The 21,476-nt window shown below is 40.9% G+C and overlaps 1 protein-coding gene across 4 annotated transcripts in view; it reads left to right on the top strand.

The window, feature by feature from the left end:
- Positions 1–21,476, top strand: part of STIM2 (stromal interaction molecule 2) — a 113,243-nt gene that overhangs the window by 66,525 nt on the left and 25,242 nt on the right. For all 4 annotated transcript variants that reach the window (XR_009156317.1, XM_058193143.1, XM_058193142.1 and 1 more), the window contains exons 3-4: positions 9,876–9,990; positions 19,726–19,837. Coding sequence is in view for 3 of the 4 variants with exons in the window: in XM_058193143.1 (XP_058049126.1) it covers positions 9,876–9,990; positions 19,726–19,837 (227 nt within the window). In the remaining variant the exon portion in view is untranslated. The remainder of the gene's footprint in view (positions 1–9,875; positions 9,991–19,725; positions 19,838–21,476) is intronic.

The raw sequence follows: 21,476 nt of genomic DNA on the forward strand, positions 1-21,476 counted from the left end.
TTCCTCTGCCTCACTACTATCAGTCTCTGGAGGCTCTGGAGTCGGCATCTCACACCCTGATGGCCCTGGTCCCACCTCAGCCTCATCGCTGTCCGACTCTTGTTGCCAGCTCCGTAGGCTGCTGGTGGACCACAACACATACTCACCTTGTTCTTCCTTGCGGCTGTGTTCGGCCAATAAAGATTTGCAACCTTCTGTGGCTGCTAGTCTTGCTTGGAACTGCGCGGACCTGGAGGGGACAGGCTGAGAGATAGTCCTGGACTCATGACGAAAATTGAACCTCAAATTCTGCAGCTAAGCAAGACAGTGAGTTTTGCCCCATTTTACAACCTTCTTTTGCCACAGTTGTTAAGTGAATCACTGCAGATATTAAAATGGTCACAATGAATCTGGCACATTTATCCAAACTAAACACACGCCAGTTGCCAAATGTCCAAATTTTGATCACGTGACCACAGGGATGCCATAAAATGGCCCTAAAGTGGGAAAAATGGTCATAAGTTAGGGTTGTTGTTTTTTTTGCAATGCTATTGTTGAATGGTCACTAAATGAGCGATTGTAAATTAAGGACTGCTGGTACAAGAGTTTAAATTTTGTAGATCTGAAAAAGTTAGATCTGAAGGGATTTAAAGTCCAGTCTAAAATTAAATCAACTTTTCTGTTTCGAAGTCCTGTTGTAGTAGTGTTGTCAGAGTATGGCATGAGGTATCATCTACATGTAAATAATATCCAATTATGCATCCCCTCTTTAAAAAAGTCTGTCAAAAAACTGTCCTTGTGTCTAGTTGCCAGAACAAGTAGACACAAGGACAGTTTTTTCCACCCATGCCATCACTCTGCTAAACAATTAATTCCCACAACACTGTCAAACGATTTACTAAGACTGCATTACTGTTATTCTTCTCATTTTTTCCTATTACTTATCTCCTTATCTTCTTACGACTATAACTTTGTTACTGTTTCCTCACAATTTCTTTTGTTTTATTTAGTATCCTAATACGATTTAAGTTGATTGCTTATTTGGTGACCTATGACTATCACTATATGTTGTGTCTTATGATTTACGATGAATGTGTGATCATGATTTATGACTTGTGGCTTGTATGTACACCGAGAGCTTCTGTTCTGTCTCCTTCCCCACTTCGGATTAACGAGCTGGCTTTCAGCCAGTGGATTCACAGCTCTTATCAGTCCTGGCAGAAATTAAATAATAATAATAATAATAATAATAATAATAATAATAATAATAATAATAATAATAATAATAATAATAATAATAATAATAATTATTATTATTATTATTATTATTATTATTCTTAAAAGTCTGGACACCCCTCTGATATCTATCACTCATAGCTATATCTCTGTTCCCGAAATTTAAAAGCCCAACTTCCCCCATTTCTTTCAAATACTACAATGTCCCAGCAATTTCAGCTTTGTCCTTTGTAATCCTTCCCGGAACAGTTTCATTCATGCTTCTTCCTGGCTTTGGGACTTAATAATTCATTGGATGTCATGCTGCATGTTGAAGGAACTGCAAATGAAGTTTAGGAATGCCACAGCTGCTGGGCTTATGTAGCTGTTAAAAGGACTAAGGAGTCTCTCAGATCTTGGAAAGCGTTTTGAAACCTAGCTGGAGGATAGAAGATTAATAACTGGACCTCAAACAGGGGAAAAAAACCCACATCCTTCCTGTTTTAAAAGGAACGTGCAAATAATAGTTGGGATTTGTTTGGGGAAGATTCAGCAATTCTTATTTTAAGTATCTTCTTGTAAAGTTAGAATAGAATTAGGAATAGGAATAGGATAACAGAGTTGGAAGGGACCTTGGAGGTCTTCTAGTCCAACCCCCTGCTTAGGCAGGAAACCCTACACCACTTCAGACAAATGGTTATCTTAAAAACTTCCAGTGTTGGAGCATTCACAACTTCTGGAGGCAAGTTGTTCCACTGATTAATTGTTCTAACTGTCAGGAAATTCCTCCTTAGTTCTAGGTTGCTTCTCTCCTTGATTAGTTTCCATCCATTGCTTCTTGTCCTGCCTTCAGGGGCTTTGGAAAATAGGTGGACCCCTCTTCTTGTGGCAGCCCTGAGATACTGGATTTAATTGGTTGTATCAGAACATATTTATATAAAGTTTTATTTCAATTTTTAATTAAATTAAACTAAACTAATTTGTTGTTCATGTGTACACTGAGAGCAGTGGTGGGTTTTGCATTTCGTTGCTACCGGTTTGCCATGTGCATGCTCGCTTTGCATGCGCATGCACCTGTGCATGTGCCCGGCCTTCTGTGCATGCGCCTGGCCTTCCATGTATGCACTTTGCTTGTGTGAGCACTTGCGCACATGCGCCCGGCATCTAAACCGTGCCTAAATAGGATGGCATAAAGCTGGGGCAGGTGGGCGGGCCCACCTGTGATCTCCGCTACCGGTTCTCCCGAACCGGTATGAACCGGGTGAATACCACCTCTGATTGAGAGCTTATGCACCGGAAATAAAATCCTTGTGTGTCCATTCACAGTTTGCCAATAAAGAAAATTCCTATTCCTATTCCTATTCCTATTCCTATTCCTATTCCTATTCCTATTCCTATTCCTATTCCTATTCCTATTCCTATTTTTCTTCCTCTTCCTCTTCCTCTCCCTCTTCCTCTTCCTCTTCCTCTCCCTCTCCCTCTTCCTCTCCCTCTTCCTATTCCTATTTTTCTTCCTCTCCCTCTCCCTCTCCCTCTCCCTCTTCCTCTTCCTCTTCCTCTTCCTCTTCCTCTTCATTTAGCACCATTGTAAGTTTGAACCATCACTGGAAAATGGCCGTTAAGCAAATTTAATGCAATTTGAACAGCAGGAAAGCAAAATGCTCAAACAAGTTCACACTGGTTGATCACCATCTTTCTTCATCCCTACGGTGTTATTACCTGGAGCAAGAAATTAGCTCAAAGCGGTGAATATCAAACTGATCAGAAAATCTTTTATTTGCGCGTCATTCAAAATGGCGCCCAGGGTCAACCTGATGCAAGTGACATTCTCAGCAGTGTGATTTCCAAGGACTGTACGGGAGTGGGTTGAAGCTTCTCTTTTATTACCCATGATGCTAACTACTAAAAACTACTCTGGCAGGTGTGTTATGTTGCAGTGTTGTCAGAAAAGTACACATCCTTTGCAGCTGCGCTTGGCCTACGCAATGATCTAAAAAAAAGATCCTGGTCTTTTATGCGATTTGATCCACGGCCATTTTCCCCTTTCTCATTTATGCTGTTTTCCCAGCTATTGATTCGAGGGAATGGCAGCAACCTGGTTAGATGACATAAGTTGTACCGATTGGTCAATTTGTCCTCTCAGGAGCTTGCTTTTCCACAATAAATGAACGAGCGTGTTATGTTTTTGACTCATTGGGTTCTCTATTAGTTTTCTAGGGTTTGAATGTATTTTAAAACTTGGGCCAAATTTAAATAAGTTTTTTAATTATTGTTTTTAGTTGTATTGTATGTGTCTTGATTGTTATTTTATTTGGCTGTTAACCTCCCCGAGTCCTTCGGGAGAAGGGCGGTATACAAATTTAATAATAATAATAATAATAATAATAATAATAATAATAATAATAATAATAATAATAATAATAATAATAATAATAATAATAATGGTTGTTGTTGTTGTTGTTGTTATTATTATTCAAAGTCTGGACACCCCTCTGATATCTATCACTCATAGCTATATCTCTGTTCCCGAAATTTAAAAGCCCAACTTCCCCCATTTCTTTCAAATACTACAATGTCCCAGCAATTTCAACTTTGTCCTTTGTAATCCTTCCCGGAACAGTTTCATTCATGCTTCTTCCTGGCTTTGGGACTTAATAATTCATTGGATGTCATGCTGCATGTTGAAGGAACTGCAAATGAAGCTTAGGAATGGCACAGCTGCTGGGCTTATGTAGCTGTTAAAAGGACTAAGGAGTCTCTCAGATCTTGGAAAGCGTTTTGAAACCTAGCTGGAGGATAGAAGATTAATAACTGGACCTCAAACAGGGGAAAAAAACCCACATCCTTCCTGTTTTAAAAGGAACGTGCAAATAATAGTTGGGATTTGTTTGGGGAAGATTCAGCAATTCTTATTTTAAGTATCTTCTTGTAAAGTTAGAATAGAATTAGGAATAGGAATAGGATAACAGAGTTGGAAGGGACCTTGGAGGTCTTCTAGTCCAACCCCCTGCTTAGGCAGGAAACCCTACACCACTTCAGACAAATGGTTATCTTAAAAACTTCCAGTGTTGGAGCATTCACAACTTCTGGAGGCAAGTTGTTCCACTGATTAATTGTTCTAACTGTCAGGAAATTCCTCCTTAGTTCTAGGTTGCTTCTCTCCTTGATTAGTTTCCATCCATTGCTTCTTGTCCTGCCTTCAGGGGCTTTGGAAAATAGGTGGACCCCCTCTTCTTTGTGGCAGCCCCTGAGATACTGGATTTAATTGGTTGTATCAGAACATATTTATATAAAGTTTTATTTCAATTTTTAATTAAATTAAACTAAACTAATTTCTTTTTAAATTAAGTTATAATTTAATTAATTTAATTTATAATTTAATTAATTTAATTTATAATTTAATTAATTAATTAATTTAATTTATAATCTAATTAATTTAATTAACCTAGAATTTTATGGTAGGTATCTTGGATTGGTTTTTTTTCCATTCCTAAATGAAAAATACCATTATTTCAACAGGGCCAAATTGCGAAGCTTGTCTTTGTGTAGGTTAATTTCTCTAGGACTCTTTGCTTTTAGGTTGCCCAGCCCTACGGTAGCTTCACAAGGGGTTGGACCACCATATATATAATGATGTCACTGTGAGGATGTTGGAAATGCTTGTTTCTGGGTTTATTGGATCATCCCTGAATTTTGTGCTGTCTGGGCCCAGGGAACTTGATCTGCTGTTTTCAGAACAATGGCCTGTGCTTCATTAAAAAAAAAAAATGGCAACCTCCAGATATTCTTTTCCATGTATGAAAAATTGTATTATTCTTATAAGTTGCTGAGCACAAATAAGAGAACCTCTTCTCTTTCCTGTTGTCTGTTCCCTTCTGAATCTATCCTGCTTTGGAAGACCAATTGATGGCAACCAAGAGGCAGACATTTTTGGACCCAGCATAACCATCTTTGGTAAAACAAGCTTCCCCGACGGGACTTGTTAATTTATTTTTTTTATTTTTTTTATTTTGTCGAATACATATTAAATAATATATATGCATAAGCATAAATTGAATACATAAAATGAATACAATTAAAGGGAACTTTAGGACAGGGACGGTAGGCACGCTGGTGCTCTTATGCACGCCCCTTACAGACCTCTTAGGAATGGGGTGAGGTCAACAGTAGACAGTCTTTGGTTAAAGTTTTTGGGGATTTTGGGAAGAGACCACAGAGTCAGGTAGTGCATTCCAGGCATTAACAACTCTGTTACTGAAGTCATATTTTCTGCAATCGAGATTGGAACGGTTCACTTTAAGTTTGAATCTATTGTGTGCTTGTGTACTGTTGTGGTTGAAGCTGAAGTAGTCATTGACAGGAAGGACATTGTAGCAGATGATTTTATGAGCTATGCTCAGGTCATACCGAAGGTGGCGTAGTTCTAAATTTTCTAAACCCAGAATTTCAAGTCTGGTGGCATAAGGTATTTTGTTGCAAGCAGAGGACTCTTCTTGTGAAATATTTCTGGACGCGCTCAATTGTATTAATATCCGAGATGCAGTTTGGGTTCCAGACAGATGAGCTGTATTCGAGAATTCGTCTAGCAAATGTTTTGTATGCTCTGGTTAGTAGTGTAATCTTACCGGAGAAGAAGCTACGCAAGATTAGGTTTACAACTCTTAATTCCTTTTTGGTGATGTTGTTACAGTGGGCTTTGGCTTTGACTTGTTAATTATTGGTGCTCAATGAAGACAATTTTATTTATCTAGATATTAACTTCTTGGATTGTGTCAACATAGGTTTTACGGCCTTTCCTTTATTTGTTCCCGTTTTCCTCTCTAATTTCATTTTACTACGCTTTACATTATGGTAAGGCCCACTGGACATTTAAAGCATGGCAGGAAAAAACAGTTTGAAATAAAAACCGCCAGTAATTTAGGTCGAAAGTATAAAAGACCGGCTGGTAGAAATTTCAGAATTGGTTTATTGACTTCTTATCTTCAGTGACTTCCTCTGAACCACAATTGACCCTCTTCTGTTTAGGCTGAAAAACACGAATAGAATCAGATAACATCGGATAAAATGTCAGTTTAACCCAGCCTTGACAACTTTTAAGATTTGTGGACTTCAACTCACAGAATTTGAGTTGAAATGGGGAATTCTGGGAATTGAAGTCCATAGGTCATACAGTTGCCAAGATTGGACAGCCTTTGTTTAATCATTCACTGTATAACAAAATTTATTCCTGTAGACTTTTGTTATAAAGTGAAGACCACTGAACTCAAAGGGACTTGGTCTCATCTAGATATTCTTGGTAAGTTTTAAGTATTTGATATTGGAAAATGTTTAACAGAACAACGTTAGGCGATGTATAGATGCTGTCCCAGATACAGAAAAGCTGTATTTTCTCAGAGACTGGACTGCCATCTGTCAGAAACTCATGACGACACGTCATATGACGTATCACAACTCCCCCCCCCCATTTGCTAAAAAGTGGGTGGGCATGGCCAGTGCATGACGCATCCGGCCCACAGGCCACGCGTTTGAGACCCCTGGGGTAGAGTCTTCTGCTTGAGCAGTTGTTGTTAGTTGCGAAGTCGTGTCTGACCCATCACAACCCCATGGACAACGTTCCTTTAGGCCTTCCTATCCTCTACCATCCTCTGGAGTCCATTTAAGCTCACACTGACTGCTTCAGTGACTCCATCCAGCCACCTCATTCTCTATTGTCCCATTCTTCTTTTGCCCTCAATCTTTCCCAGCATTAGGCTCTTCTCCAGTGAGTCCTTCCTTCTCGTTAGGTGGCCAAAGTATTTGAGTTTCCTCTTCAGGATCTGGCCTTCTAAAGAGCAGTCAGGGTTGATCTCCCCTAGGACTGACCGTTTGGATCGCCTTGCAGTCCAAGGGACTCACAGGAGTCTTCTCCAGCACCAGAGTTCAAAGGCCTCAATTCTTTGGCGCTCAGCCTTCCTTATGGTCCAACTTTCACAGCCATCCATTGCAACTGGGAAAACCATAGCCTTGACTATACACACTTTTGTTGGCAGGGTGATGTCTCTGCTTTTTAGAATGCTGTCTAGATTTGGCATAGCTTTCCTCCCCAGGAGCAAGCGTCTTTTAATTTCTTGGCTGCAGTCCCCATCTGCAGTGATCTTGGAGCCCAGGAAAATAAAATCTGTCACTACCTCCATTCCCTCCCCATCTATCTGCCAGGAATTGAGAGGGCCAGATGCCATGATCTTAGTTTTCTTAATATTGAGTTTCAAGCCAACTTTTGTACTCTCCTCCTTCACCTGCATCAAGAGGCTCTTTAGTTCCTCTTTGCTTTCTGCCATTAGAGTGGCATCATCTGCATATCTGAAGTTTTTGATAATTCCAATTTTTGATTCATCTAGCCCCACTTGGGCAGGGGGTTGGATAAATACGAACCAGTTGCCAACTTTCTGAATCCGCATGACAATGGAGATGCTGCCACAGTCACAAGTGTGAAAAACGGTCGTAAGTCACTCTTTTTCAGTGACGTTGTAACTTTGCACGGTCCCTGAATGAACTGTCGTAAGTTGAGGATAAACTCTTGTAAGTTGAGCACGACCCGTACCTCTACAAGAAGCGGAGGATAAGCCAAATGGAAATTGGCAATCTGGTGATTATTCCAATTTACTGTTTGGAACTCATTTAGCCACAGTATTATAATTGCCGCATACCTTTGCAAGTCTGTTCTTGTCCTTGTTAAACTTTATTGCTGACGTTTACAAGAATGCTCGCTATAGTATTGGAAGGCTAGTACCAGAGATTCAGGTCCCGAATACTAAAAGAGTGACCTCTCCCCTCTTCTTGAAGCTTAATGCTCTATTTCAGTTTTCTTCCCCCTACTCTAAATAATTGATCCTCACCTCTCAGAAGCCTCAGGTGAATGGTTGAAAATAAAAGAGCGAGCAGGAACTAAAGCTTGTTGCAGAGTTTGAATGTCTCCACGAGGGGGGTCCTTTAGTTGAAAAGGAATGGCTTCTCGTGAATTTGGAGTCGCCAGGAGTCGGGTGGCATATAAATTTAATTTTGGTCAGATGGTCAGCCAGGTGTTCAGAGTGGATTTTGCAGTTTTGTCCACCCCTGGGATCCTTCTCGAGCCCCCAGGATAGGCTCATATTGTTCAGTAATATTCTTGTCTGTTTGACTTCTGAACTCCCAGAGCAATTTAAGCTTTTTCTATTATTTGGTCTATTTTGTGGTCCCACTAGTTCTGCTTCCAGACAGGTGGCTTTTTTTGTGGGTGTGTGCAGGTATTCTAATGCACTTGTTGTTGTTAGCTGCGAAATGGTGTCTGACCCATCGTGACCCCATGGACGATGTTCCTCCAGGCCTTCCTGTCCTCTACCATCCTCTGGAGTCCATTGAAGCTCACACCCACCGCTTCAGTCTCCATCCAGCCACCTCGTTCTCTGTCGTCCCCTTCTTCTCTTGCTCTCAATCTTTCCCAGCATTAGGCTCTTCTCCAGTGAGTCCTTCCTTCTCATTAGGTGGCCAAAGTATTTGAGTTTCCTCTTCAGGATCTGGCCTTCTAAAGAGCAGTCAGGGTTGATCTCCTCTAGGACTGACCGTTTGGATCGCCTTGCAGTCCAAGGGACTTGCAGGAGTCTTCTCCAGCACCAGAGTTCAAAGGCCTCAATTCTTTGACGCTCTTCAATGCACTATTGTTACCTTTTTATTTGGCTGTTATTTGTAGTCAGTCTGTGTGATCTTTTTGCATCAGATAATTGCTTCTTTTATTGTTATCATTATTTTAACCAGCTGCAGCTGGTTCTGTAGTTTCTGAATAGATCCCTCCCTCCCTCCCTTCCTTCTCATACCAATTTTCTGCCCTGAACTCTACCTCCCACCTGTATTCTCTTAATTTTGACTGGTCCTTTTGTGAAAGAAAAGACTGGTATATGAAATGAGATAACCCTTTTAAGTAGGAGGAAGCAGCGGAGATAAATGGTCTTTTTTTAACAGGCACTTTTTGTAAGTACCTGGCCTATGTATATGTTCTGACCTAGGCTTCCTGATATAGTAAAAAGCACACAAGTAGTCCCCAAAATCCTTATTTTTATTTTAACAGCTGTGAATTCCGTTCATTCACAGCTCGTGCTGGAACACCAAGAGTTTATAAATAGTCCAACAGAGGTCTGCCACAGTCCTTCGGATAAGGCTAGTAAACACCCACCTTTATCTTCTTTGACATGCTGCCAAAGACCTAATTGGCAATTATCTTGGCAAGGCCACATGGAAACTGGCAGTCAAAAACGGAGCTTCAAAATACAAACCAACACCATCCACAACGTTGCAAGTTAAGGGCAACCTGTAGTTGCTTCAGCCAATATTCCAATTGTTTTCTCCTCTATTTTTTTTATCACTCTTCACTATTGGTAATGTATTTGTAGCATGTGGACCGAGATAAATATTGTCCAGTTGTGTCATATTTGAAATAAATAAATGATATTAGGTGGTGATATTGTCCGTCCCTGCTTAGGGATTATTCCCATTTTTAAAAAATAACTGTAATGACTATCTAAGCTAGTGATTAAGAATAATGATTAGATATACAAAGAAATTTCTTGCCTGCCTGTACCTGGAAGTGAATAATTTGAGCCCTGTTGGTTTGAGTTATTACAACCTGCCTGGCATAATGTGTTTCATACCACAATTTTCTTTTCTTTTAGTTTATCAGAGAAGATATGAAATATAAAGATGCATCTAATAAGCACAGCCACTTGCACAGGGAAGACAAACACATCACCATTGAGGATTTATGGAAACGCTGGAAAACATCAGAAGGTAAGGCGTCCATTTTGTGCATTTTTCTTCTCTGTCCATTTCTCCTCTAGGATTAATAATACCGTGATTCCCCGAAAATAAGACCCTGTCTTATATTTTTTTGAACCCCAAAATAAGCACTTGGCCTTATTTTTGGGGAGGTCTTATTATTTTGGGGCATGTGGAGCAAGACGGGGATCGTCTTGCTGTCTTATCTGATTTCCAGCTCTGTCTCCCTAACCCTAACCAGGGGAAATGGTGGGGAGCAGCTACGCATGCATTTAAATATTTTCCGGGAGGGCTTATTTTCAGGGGAGGGTTTATTTTCAGGGGGAGGGCTTATTATCCAGGGAGGTCTTATTTTCGGGGAAACACGATAATAAAAAGCAATTTAATGCAATACAATTTAAAAACAAAAGCTGAAACGTGTAAAGCCAAAGTTTATAACATAACATAAATTAATCTCTTTAAAAAAATATATAAACGTTTCCTGCTTTAGGCCTGGATCACTTTAGGAAATGGTGAACTTCTGAGCTAAAGTCATGATTTCAGTGTTTTGACAGAATATACTACAAAACGTGTTGAAAGCGTTTGGAGGCAAGTAAGAGGTTACTACCAGATGTGAAAGATCAGATCCAGATAATGAAGGTTCAATTTAGCTGATTCATTCCTAAAAGCCTATGCACAGGAATCTTTCCCAACTAATGATTAGCCTATGCTAGGAGTTACGTAAGAGCGAAAGGCTTTCAAAGGGGGGAGACTGGACTTCGTTCACTCGTGGCTACATACGTTGGTCCCTCTTTTGACTCCGTCCCCAAATTCTGCCCCTCCTTCTACACCTATACTGTCAAATCAAATCCGACTTTGGAAATGCAGGTCAGAGTTAATATAGAATTAAATCACAAATCATCTGGAGTCAACAAGGATAACCCTTGGAATTTCTGGAATTTTAAGCTACCGGAGATGTAATGATGGAGGCTTGGTTGGGACTCTGTAAACCTCTGCTCTAGGAGGCATGACAGAAGTACATTTAAATGGGCTGCTACGTTAAAGAATATCTTAACCTGGGTAATCTTAACAAATGAAAACAGCTATTTGCCTCCTTTGTCTTCCAAAGGAAAATGGATACGAAAATTGAAGGAAGAGCAGATGTTGGATAACTTGGGTAGTAGAATCACCCAATACTGTTTTTCCCCGAAAATAAGACTCTGTCTTATATTTTTTTGAACCCCAAAATAAATGCTTGGCCTTATTTTTGGAGAGATCTTATTTTGGGGCACGTGAAGCAAGATGGGGTCCTCTTGCCATCTTACCTGATTTTCAGCTCTGTGTTTAAATGTTTTCAGGGAGAGCTTATTTTCCTGGGGGGCGGGGGCTTATTTTAGCGCATGCGCTCAAAAGCCCGATTGGGCTTATTATCAGGGGATGTCTTAATTTCAGGGAAACAGGGTTTATAGATGGTTGCTGTAAAACACAACCTCGTTGTTATTCTGCTAGAAAGCTGTTAACTTGACCATTGTGTCGGCAGTTTTAACAAATAGCATCATCTTCATCAGTGGTAGGATTATTATTTTTTTACTACCGGTTCTGTGGGCGTGGCTTGGTGGGCATGGTGTGATGTGGCTTGGTGGATGTGGTTTGGTAGGCATGGCAGGGGAAGGATACTGCAAAATCTCCAGTCCCACCCCATTCCAAGTGAAGGATACTGCAAAATCCCCATTCCCTCCCCACTCCTGGGGGAAGGATATGGCAAAATCTCCATTCCCACCCCACTCTGGGGCCAGCCAGAGGTGGTATTTGCTGGTCCTCCAAACTACTCAAAATTTCCGCTACCGGTTCTCCAGAACCTGCTGAATAGCACTCTTGATCTTCATTGTTGAATAATTAATTATGAATTTTTCTCTGTGGCAAAAACTGAATGGTGTAAATTAAATTAAATTAAATTAATTAAATTAAATTAATATAAGCAATCCCAGGTAAGATACCTTTAAAAGTATTCAGATGGCTTAGTTTGTCTAATTAATATTACTGACTATGATTTTTCCAGACCATTAGATAATGCTTTTCTAGGTACCGTAGTATTCCTGTTGTTATTACATGTGGGTGGAATAAATGTACACATTTTAATACCGTCCTCTTAACGTCTATCAAATTAAATCACATATATCATGTATAAAAATGTTTGTCTGATTGTAAGCAAGCTTTGTATTTATTTACTTTCATTCTCTAAATGAATCTTTGGTACAGAAATTCTAAAAATTACCAAATCATTATGGCCAGATGGACTTAATTAAACTCTGAGTTTGCTTTTAGATATTAACGTACAAACTTGCTCTGTAAACAATTTCTCCTGCTTAATTGCTAAAGGCATCTCAGTTATTTATTTTCTGGGGATATAATCGTGCTGCTACAATTTCTATACATTCAGTTCCAGACTTTGCAAAACAAGTTCATATTTTGTTTTGGGCCCGTACGAAATAGGGTGGTGGGAAAAAAAAATACTTCCCTAGTTTATAATGTTTGACTTCATGGTGAACCCCTGTTTTAAAGATTAAAAGTATGTGCTTGTTTCCTCTTCGCCCCCCTTTTTTTATTCACTCCTACGTACTCAATTATCTATAAATTTGATTTAAAATGCTCATGCAAAAGATTGTACTAATGACATCTGATTCTCTGAACTTTCATAAAAGGAATGTATAGTCAAATTATGCTGCAGATAACAGCACGGTAGGCTCCTGCTTTGATAAGACAGCCATTTAAAGTTTTATTTTTAATCAACAAGACTTTACAGATTTACAGCGTTGGAAGGGATCTTGTAGGTCATCTAGTCCAGCCCCTCGCCCAAGCAGGAGACCCTACACCATTTCTGACAAATGGCAGCCCAATCTCTTCTTGAAAGCCTCCAGTGATGAAGCTCCCACAACTTCTGAAGGCAACTTTTGTTCCACTGGTTGATTGTTCTCACTGTCAGAAAATTTCTCCTTATTTCCAGGTTAAATCTCTCCTTGTCCAGTTTCTATCCATTATTCCTTGTCTGGCCTTCAGGTGCTTTGGAAAATAGCTTGATCCCCCTCCTCTCTATGGCAGCCCCTCAAACATTGGAACACTGCTATCATGTCTCCCCTGGTCCTTCTCTTCATTAACTAGCCGTACCCAGTTCCTGTAACCGTTCTTCCTATGTTTTCGTCTCCAGTCCCCTAATTATCCTGGTTGCTCTTCTCTGCACTTTTTCTAGAGTCTCAACATCTTTTTTTTAATCATGTGGTGACCAAAACTGGATGCAGTACTCTAGGTGTGGTCTTCCTAAGGCTTTATAGAGTGGTATTAGTACTTTACCATTTCTTGACTGGTTTATAAGCTGAAGTTGAACTTATTAAGAATTCTAAGTTTGATTCCCTAGAAGCAGCCCATTTGTGTGCGCATTAGGAACCCACCCTTATCCAAAGAATTTCAAAAGTGTAGAAGAAAAGAAATATTTGAGGTCTGGGGGGAGATTTGTGGCAGTGTGCATATTCTAGCAATTAATAATAAAGCTCCTGGGGACCCCACTGGGCAGATCAATAGTAATAATGCTATTAATTATGGCAATTTCAGAATCCTCTTTGTTGTTTACTTCTCTTTGATTGTCAACTCCCCTGCCCTTTTTTGGTAGATATTAGCAGTGCAATAAGCGCTTAGAACAGTGGTTCTCAACCTTTATAGTGCTGCGACCCCTTTAATACAATTCCCCACGATGTGGCGACCCCCAACCGTAAAATTATTTTCGTTTTGAATTTATCGCGCCTGAAGCCGTATTGGCTAGCGATCTGAACTGCTTGCGATTGCCTTGAGGACGGAGGCATTAAAGCAGAGACTCCTCCCCTATTAAGTTTATCGCGCCTGAAGCCAGATTAGGCTAGCGATCGGGAGTGATTGCAGCTGGCTTGAGAGGGAGACATCAGAGCAAAGATTTCTCTCTTTTTTAATTCATCGTGCCTGAAGCCGAATTCGGCTAGCGATTTGAAGAGCCTGCAGCTGGCTTGTGGAGTCAACCATTGGAGCGTGATTCTTCGACTCGCAAGTATACTTCCCATATTTCCAATGGTCTTAGGCGACCCCTGGCAAATCGTCATTCGACCCCCAACGGGGTCCCGACCCACAGGTTGAGAACCGCTGGCTTAGAAAGAGGGTATACAATGTTCTGAGGGAATTTTTTCCTCTCACATTTAGTTTCCCACACACCACACCTGCTTCAGAAGTTGGAAGAGTTAGAGATGCAAGTGAACCCAAAGCTGCTTTTTCAAGAGGCCTCTGGACTTTCTTTGTTTTTCCTTGAAGATGTTTCGCTTCTCCTCCAAGAAGCTTCTTCAGCTCTGAGTTCTTCTTCAGTTCCGAACTGAAGAGAAGCTCCTTGGATGAGAAATGAAACGTATTCAAGGAAAAAAGAAAAGAAAAGAAAGAAAACCCAGTTGCTTTTTAACAAAAGCACCTTTGGGACAACCTGAGCATCTCCACAGAGAGATGCAAGGAAAAATAAGAAAGGGAAATGGGTTTGCAGTGTGTGAAGGCACCCACCCCTCTCCTAGAAGAATGAAATATTTTGAGAAATATTAAAAAGGCTGAATATTATATTTCCCTGGATGAGAAGTGGAGAAACATATTTTTTTCAAAGACAGAAAACAGACTCAATCTCCCTTCCCCCAGCAGATATTTTGTGCCCATTGAGAAAGATTGAGCCAGCCTATCTACAAAACAAAAGCCCTCCAGCTCCAAAATGATGGGATTAAGACATATGACCCTCCAGGACACAATAAGATTAACCCTCTACCACTTAGCAGCACAGGTCACCACGTTGCACAATCTCTTAAGGACATTGCATCACCCTCCAGGCTTCAACCAAACTTAGCCCAGACAAACTCCTAGATTTGTACATGGCACCATGGGAGTCTGACAACAGCCAATAGAATACATGTTCTTGCACAGGAACAGGCAGCTCAAGTTCAAAGCCCAAGAGAAGGTATAAAAAACACTCACTCTCAACTCCATGTGGTCAGCTACAGCAATGGGTTTCCAATATTCTTACCACCGGTTCGCTGCACATGCTCACTTCACGCTTACCTTCCATGCATGCGCCCAGCCTTCCGCGCATGCGCTTTGCTCACTTGCGCACCTTCCGTGCATGCACCCGGCCTCGAAAAAGTCCCTAAATAGGACATCATAGAGCCAGGGCAAGTAGGCGGGTCCACCCGCAATCTCCGCTACCGGTTCTCCTGAACCGGTACGAACCGGCTAAATACCACCTTTGGTCAGCTACCCAGAATCACACATGTTCGGTGGTTCTGCTTCATCATTAAACCATCTTTCCAATCAGCCTCCATGTTTCCAGTGTCTTTATCCCAGCTTGGAACTAAGCCCAGATGGAGATTTCTTCCAATAGCAGAAAGAATGGTCTTAAAAAACATCATCAAATTTAGCAATTAATTTCGACTAGGGATCCGAAGTTGCCATTCTTCTGTAGACTTTGCAAGGAGACAATACGGTGAAATAGGCTACAGATGAGGAGCTTCATTGTCATGTAGACATACTGATGAATTAAGAGTGCATTTTTCTGTTAGGTCTAGAACAGTGGTTCTCAACCTTTATAGTGCTGCGACCCCTTTAATACAATTCCCCATGATGTGGCACCCCTTTAATACAATTACCCAGGATGTGGCGACCCCCAACCGTAAAATTATTTTCGTTTTGAATTTATCGCGCCTGAAGCCGTATTGGCTAGCGATCTGAACTGCTTGCAATTGCCTTGAGGACGGAGGCATTAAAGCGGAGACTCCTCCCCTATTAAGTTTATCGCGCCTGAAGCCAGATTAGGCTAGCGATTGGGAGTGATTGCAGCTGGCTTGAGAGGGAGACATCAGAGCAAAGATTTCTCTCTTTTTTAATTGATCATACCTGAAGCCGAATTCGGCTAGCGATTTGAAGAGCCTGCAGCTGGCTTGTGAAGTCAACCATTGGAGCGCGATTCTTTGACTCGCAAGTATACTTCCCATATTTCCAATGTTCTTAGGCGACCCCTGGCAAATCGTCATTCGACCCTCAACGGGGTCCCGACCCACAGGTTGAGAACCGCTGGTCTAGAAACACATACTTTACATGCCCGTATGCGCAAACAACCCCTCGTCATGATGAGGCATGTTCACTAGAACTGTCTCAATCAGTTTTATCATTGCAGGTATCGTAGTTGAGGCTTTTTAAAGTAACTCACTGGAGTGACAGTTCTATGTCTCTTTTTGAGAGAGTTCTCCGGGAGGATTAATCTCTTAGTAAAAATAGCATGATTAATCTTTGCGAGATCCTCCGCCAGATTCCACAAGAAATCAATTTTATGGTGGACAGAAGTCTCGCTGTTTCAGTAATGTGTTACCGTATGGCAAAATTTTATGGCCCTCACTAAATTGTTCTCATGACTGACTTCAACTCAGATGGATTTTTAAAACTCTTCCTTGCCTCAGAATTATGACTAGAGAAATAAGTTGAGGTTTAGCTGACTGGTCAGATACCAGAATGAGATTTCATTTTCATCTTAATTTATATTAAGTAGAGTTAATTCATTTATAAATATTCAACTCCTGTGATGCTGGGATCAGCAGCTGCATATTTGTCACACTAAAATAATGCTATTTTTTTCCCCTGAAGCCTTACACATCTAAATTCACTACGCGATACCTCTGATGTTTTTAAGTACTTAATTTATTTAGGTACTGTTCCTCATATGGAAGCATTTCAGCATGCTTTGCAATAAAAGCAGCCATTTTTTATTAAAGAAAAGTACCTTGCTAATAGCAGCTAGGGAAGTGCAGATTTAAGAACCATAAATGGAATCTTCTGGAAAACTATGATTTGGGGGGTGGGGGTGATTGCCAAACGAGCTTCCAAATGGTATGGCCTAAAGAGTTTTGGGATGACACAATGGTGAACCGAACCTTCCAGATTGAAATGGTACATCGACAAAAATGTTGAAAATAAATAGGTAAAGGTAAAGGTTCCCTTCGCACATACGTGCTAGTCATTCCCAACTCTAGGGAGCGATGCTCATCTCCGTTTCAAAGCCGAAGAGCCCGTGCTGTCCGAAGTCGTCTCCGTGGTCATGTGGCCGGCATGACTCAATGCCAAAGGCGCACAAAACGCTGTTCCCTTCCCACCAAAGATGGTCCCTATTTTTTCTACTTGCATTTTTTACGTGCTTTCGAAACTGCTAGGTTGGCAGAAGCTGGGACAAATAACGGGAGCTCACCTCGTTTCACGGCAGCACTAGGGATTCGAACCGCTGAGCTGCCGATCTTTCGATTGACAAGCTCAACGTCCTAGCCCCTGAGCCACCGCGTCCCTCTAAAATAAATAGCAGGTAGTAAAGTACAGAAATACAAACAACATAGGAGCAAACATTAGAAAAAGTACATTGGTTTACAATGTTTATTAACGTAAGTGTAATCTTTAGAGATGTAAAGAAAGAAAAATAGCCTTCTCTTCCCTCTCCTCTCCCCTCCCCTCCCCTCCCTTCCTCTCCTCTCCTCTCCTCCCCTCTCTCCTCTCCTCCCCCCTCTCCTCCTCTTTACTCTTCTCTTTCCCCTCTCCCCCTCCTCTTGTCCCTCTGTGTGCATGTGAGGATGCGCACATGTGTGTCTTGGGGTATAAGAAAAGGAAAGGATGCAAAAATGAAATGGAGGTGCTTTAATCTTCTGAATCAAGGTGATATATACAGATGTTTGGAAGTGAAGAGGCAGGGCTTAAATATATGCCACAAAGAAGAAATTGGTATCTGCTACTTTATTGTAGACGCAGCAAAAAATTCCTATATTGGAGATAGCTGAATGTGTCACATACCAACAAATCTGGATAAAACGGCATGGTGAATGTACTCTTAATAGCAATAGCTCTTAGACTTATATGCCGCTTCACAGTGCTTTACAGCTGTCTCCAAGAGGTTTACAGAGTCAGCCTGTTGCCCCCAACAATCTGGGTCCTCATTTTACCCACCTCTGAAGGACGGAAGGCTGAGTCAACCTGGAGCCGATAAGACTCAAACTGCCAAATTGCAGGCAGCCGGCAGAAGTAGCTTGCAGTACTATTATTGTCTTAACTGATAAGGATCGTTGTCAAGATAAAATACAGGTAGTCCTCGACGTACAACAGTTCATTTAGTGACAACTCGAAGATACAAAGGCACTGAAAAAAAGTGATTTATGACCATTTTTTTCCACACTTATGGCTGTTACTACATCCCTATGGTCACATGATCAAAATTCAGATGCATGGCAACTGACTCATATTTATGATGGTCGTAGTGTTCTGGGGTCATGACCACCTGAACAAGCAAAGCCAATGGGGGAAGCCAGATTCACTCAACAACCATATTACCAGTTTCACAACTGCAGAGAGTGACTTAACAACTGTGTCAAGAAAGGTTGTAAAATGGGCCAAACTCACTTAACTTGTCAACAGAAATGTAGATGGTCATAAGTCGAGGACTACCTGTAGAGGAAAAAGTGATTGGCCCATCTGGAGAACCCAAAATGAGTGAGATGTAGCAGAACATTATTTGGGTTATGGCCGTTTTTCACACTTATGACTTAACGCATCCCTTGTGGTGACCTGATAAAAATTTGGACCCTTGACGGTTGCAATCTCCTGGCGTTGTGTGATCCCCCTTCTGCGACCTTCTGACAAGCAAAGTCAATGGGGAAGTCAGATTCACGTAACAACTGCATTGGTAACTTAACACCTGCAGTGATTCACTTACCAGCTGTGGCTAGAAAGGTGATAAACTGGAGCAAAACTCACATAGCAACAGTCCTTCCTTCCTTGGCAATTTTGGGATCAACGGTGGTCGTAGGTCGAGGATTAATCAGCGGTGAAATCCTACTGGTTTGGGCAAATTAGTAGTGATAGAACCTACCGGTTCGGGTGAACCGGTAGTAAAAAAAGCTACCGGTTTCTCCGAACTGGTATTTCCGATGATCAGATGTGCTGCATGATTTAAAATCGCTAGAAAGCAGGAAATTGTGCTTTCTAGTGAATCTAAATCGCACGGCACAGCTGTTTCCCCCTCCGCTGTTCTACTTACCTTCCCGAGACTCCTTTTTCCACGTGAAGTGTGCGTTTGGTTCATACTGTGCATGCGCCTGCTCACAGTGTGCGTTTGCACACATTTGGCACATACTGCGCATGCATGCACTTTGCACGGACTAAGCATGCATGGGCAGTGAACCAGTGGCAAACCACATAATTCATTAAATGCCAGACTTTTTTTGTGCTTCGATATCTATATACCGCTTGCGTTTCTTGACTTTTTTACCCGTCGTTCTCATTGTCTTCCTTTGGTGTCGCACACACGCCAGAATTACACAACCTGTATGGGATTCCGAAGCAAACACATTAACTCCATTGTGTGTTTGTGTGTGTGGGAAAAGATCCCAAATCAATTCTGAAGCCAAGTTCTACAGAAGAGGATGGCAGGGATCAAAAGCTCTTAGAGTACATTTTATCGGTCACAAGATTTTACGTTTCAAAGACGCCGTGGAATTTTTTAATAAAGGAATATTTTGAAGAATTACTTGCTTATAATCTTTTGATAATCTTCGTTCTGATGAGCGCATGATGAGAACGGCAGACTTGCCAGTAAAGTACTTACTATTTTTTTTTTTTTTAAATTTGGACTGTTGATTCAGTTCTTGATAATCAGGCCTGTGGAAAAATAATGTTTGTTTATATTTGTTGTAGTACACAATTGGACGCAAGAAGAGACGCTTCAGTGGTTGGTGGAATTTGTCGAACTTCCTCAGTATGTGAAGAATTTCAGAGAAAATAATGTCAAAGGAACAACATTGCCAAGGTCATTTTTTCAATCTACTTAATTTCAGTAGAAGTTGTACTTTGATATCGTCCATTTTGATCACTATTTGGAAAGAAGAAAGAATAGAATAGAATAGAATAGAATAGAATAGAATAGAATAGAATAGAATAGAATAGAATAGACTTAATTGAATCAAATAGAATAGAATGGAGGAATGAAGAATAGAATAATAGAATAGGTCATCATAAAAATATATTCATCATAAATCAACTCTTAGTGATAGTCATCGGATACTAAATAAACAATCAACATAAATCATACTGGGATACAAAAAAAACAGAAAGGATTTTCTGTGAAACACACATACTTTCTTTGTTTTCATCATGCTTCCAGCGTGCACCGAACATGAACAGTGAAATTTTATCGATGCCAAAGTAATTTAGATGTTTATATTAAGATATTGTTTACAGATTCTTTTTTTTAGTGCAGGATTACGTTTACGTGACGCAATTATATCTGCAATGATCATATGTGATTATATGGCATTTATGTCCATTATTTTTAAATGCTTCCTAAAATTGTACCAATCTATATGTCTCTTGAACAACCGCACAGTCTCTGTTCTTTAGTAGGAACATTGTAAACAGTATTTCATATACGAGGGATTTCAGAGACAAAATTATTGCTTTAAGCCTTGCACTCATGGACGGACACACACACACACACACACACACACACACACACACACCAAATTTAGCTTTCTGGACATGAAGTCTTTGCTCTTACCACAATACTGATGATGATGTGGATGAGGATGAAGCTGAGGAGGTGGTGATGGAGGTAGAAGAGGAGGAGGAGGAGGAGAAGGTGAAGGATATAACATTATTGAGGAGGAATGGATTCATCCCTTATATCGGATGATCTTTAACCAACTGCACAAATCTCACAGGTGGACATTTTTGTGTACAGATAGGCTAACAAAAGTCCGTTTAGTGACCGTTTCATGTTACAATGGCTCTGACAAATGTGACTGATGACCATTTTTCACAGTTACGGCCTTTGCAGCATCTCCATGATCACGTGATCGAAATTCAGACGCTTGGCAACTGGTTCATATTTATGACGGTTGCCATGTCCCGGGGTCATGTGATCCCCTTTTGGGACCCTCTGACAAGCAAAATCAATGGGGAAGCCAGATTCACTTAACAACCAGGTTACTAACTGAATAACTGCAGCGACTCCCTTAACAACTGTGGCAAGAAAAGACGTAAAATGGGGCTAAACTCACTAAACAAATGTTTCACTTAACAACAGAAATATTCGGCGCGACTATGTTGAGGACTACCTCTATTTACTTTAGTATGTTAAAGGTAAAGATTCCCCTCGCACATATGTGCTAGTCGTTCCCAACTCTAGGGGGCGGTGCTCATCTCCGTTTCAAAGCCAAAGAGCCAGCGCTGTCCGAAGACGTCTCCGTGGTCATGTGGCCGGCATGACTCAACGCCAAAGGCGCACGGAACGCTGTTCCCTTCCCACCAAAGGTGGTCCCTGTTTTTTTCTACTTGCATTTTTTACATGCTTTTGAACTGCTAGGTTGGCAGAAGCTGGGACAAAGTCATGGGAGCTCACCCTATTACGCAGCACTAGGGATTCGAACTGCCGAACTGCCGACCTTTCG

This window comes from Ahaetulla prasina, chromosome 8, assembly GCF_028640845.1.
Source record: "Ahaetulla prasina isolate Xishuangbanna chromosome 8, ASM2864084v1, whole genome shotgun sequence".
NCBI lineage: Eukaryota > Metazoa > Chordata > Lepidosauria > Squamata > Colubridae > Ahaetulla > Ahaetulla prasina.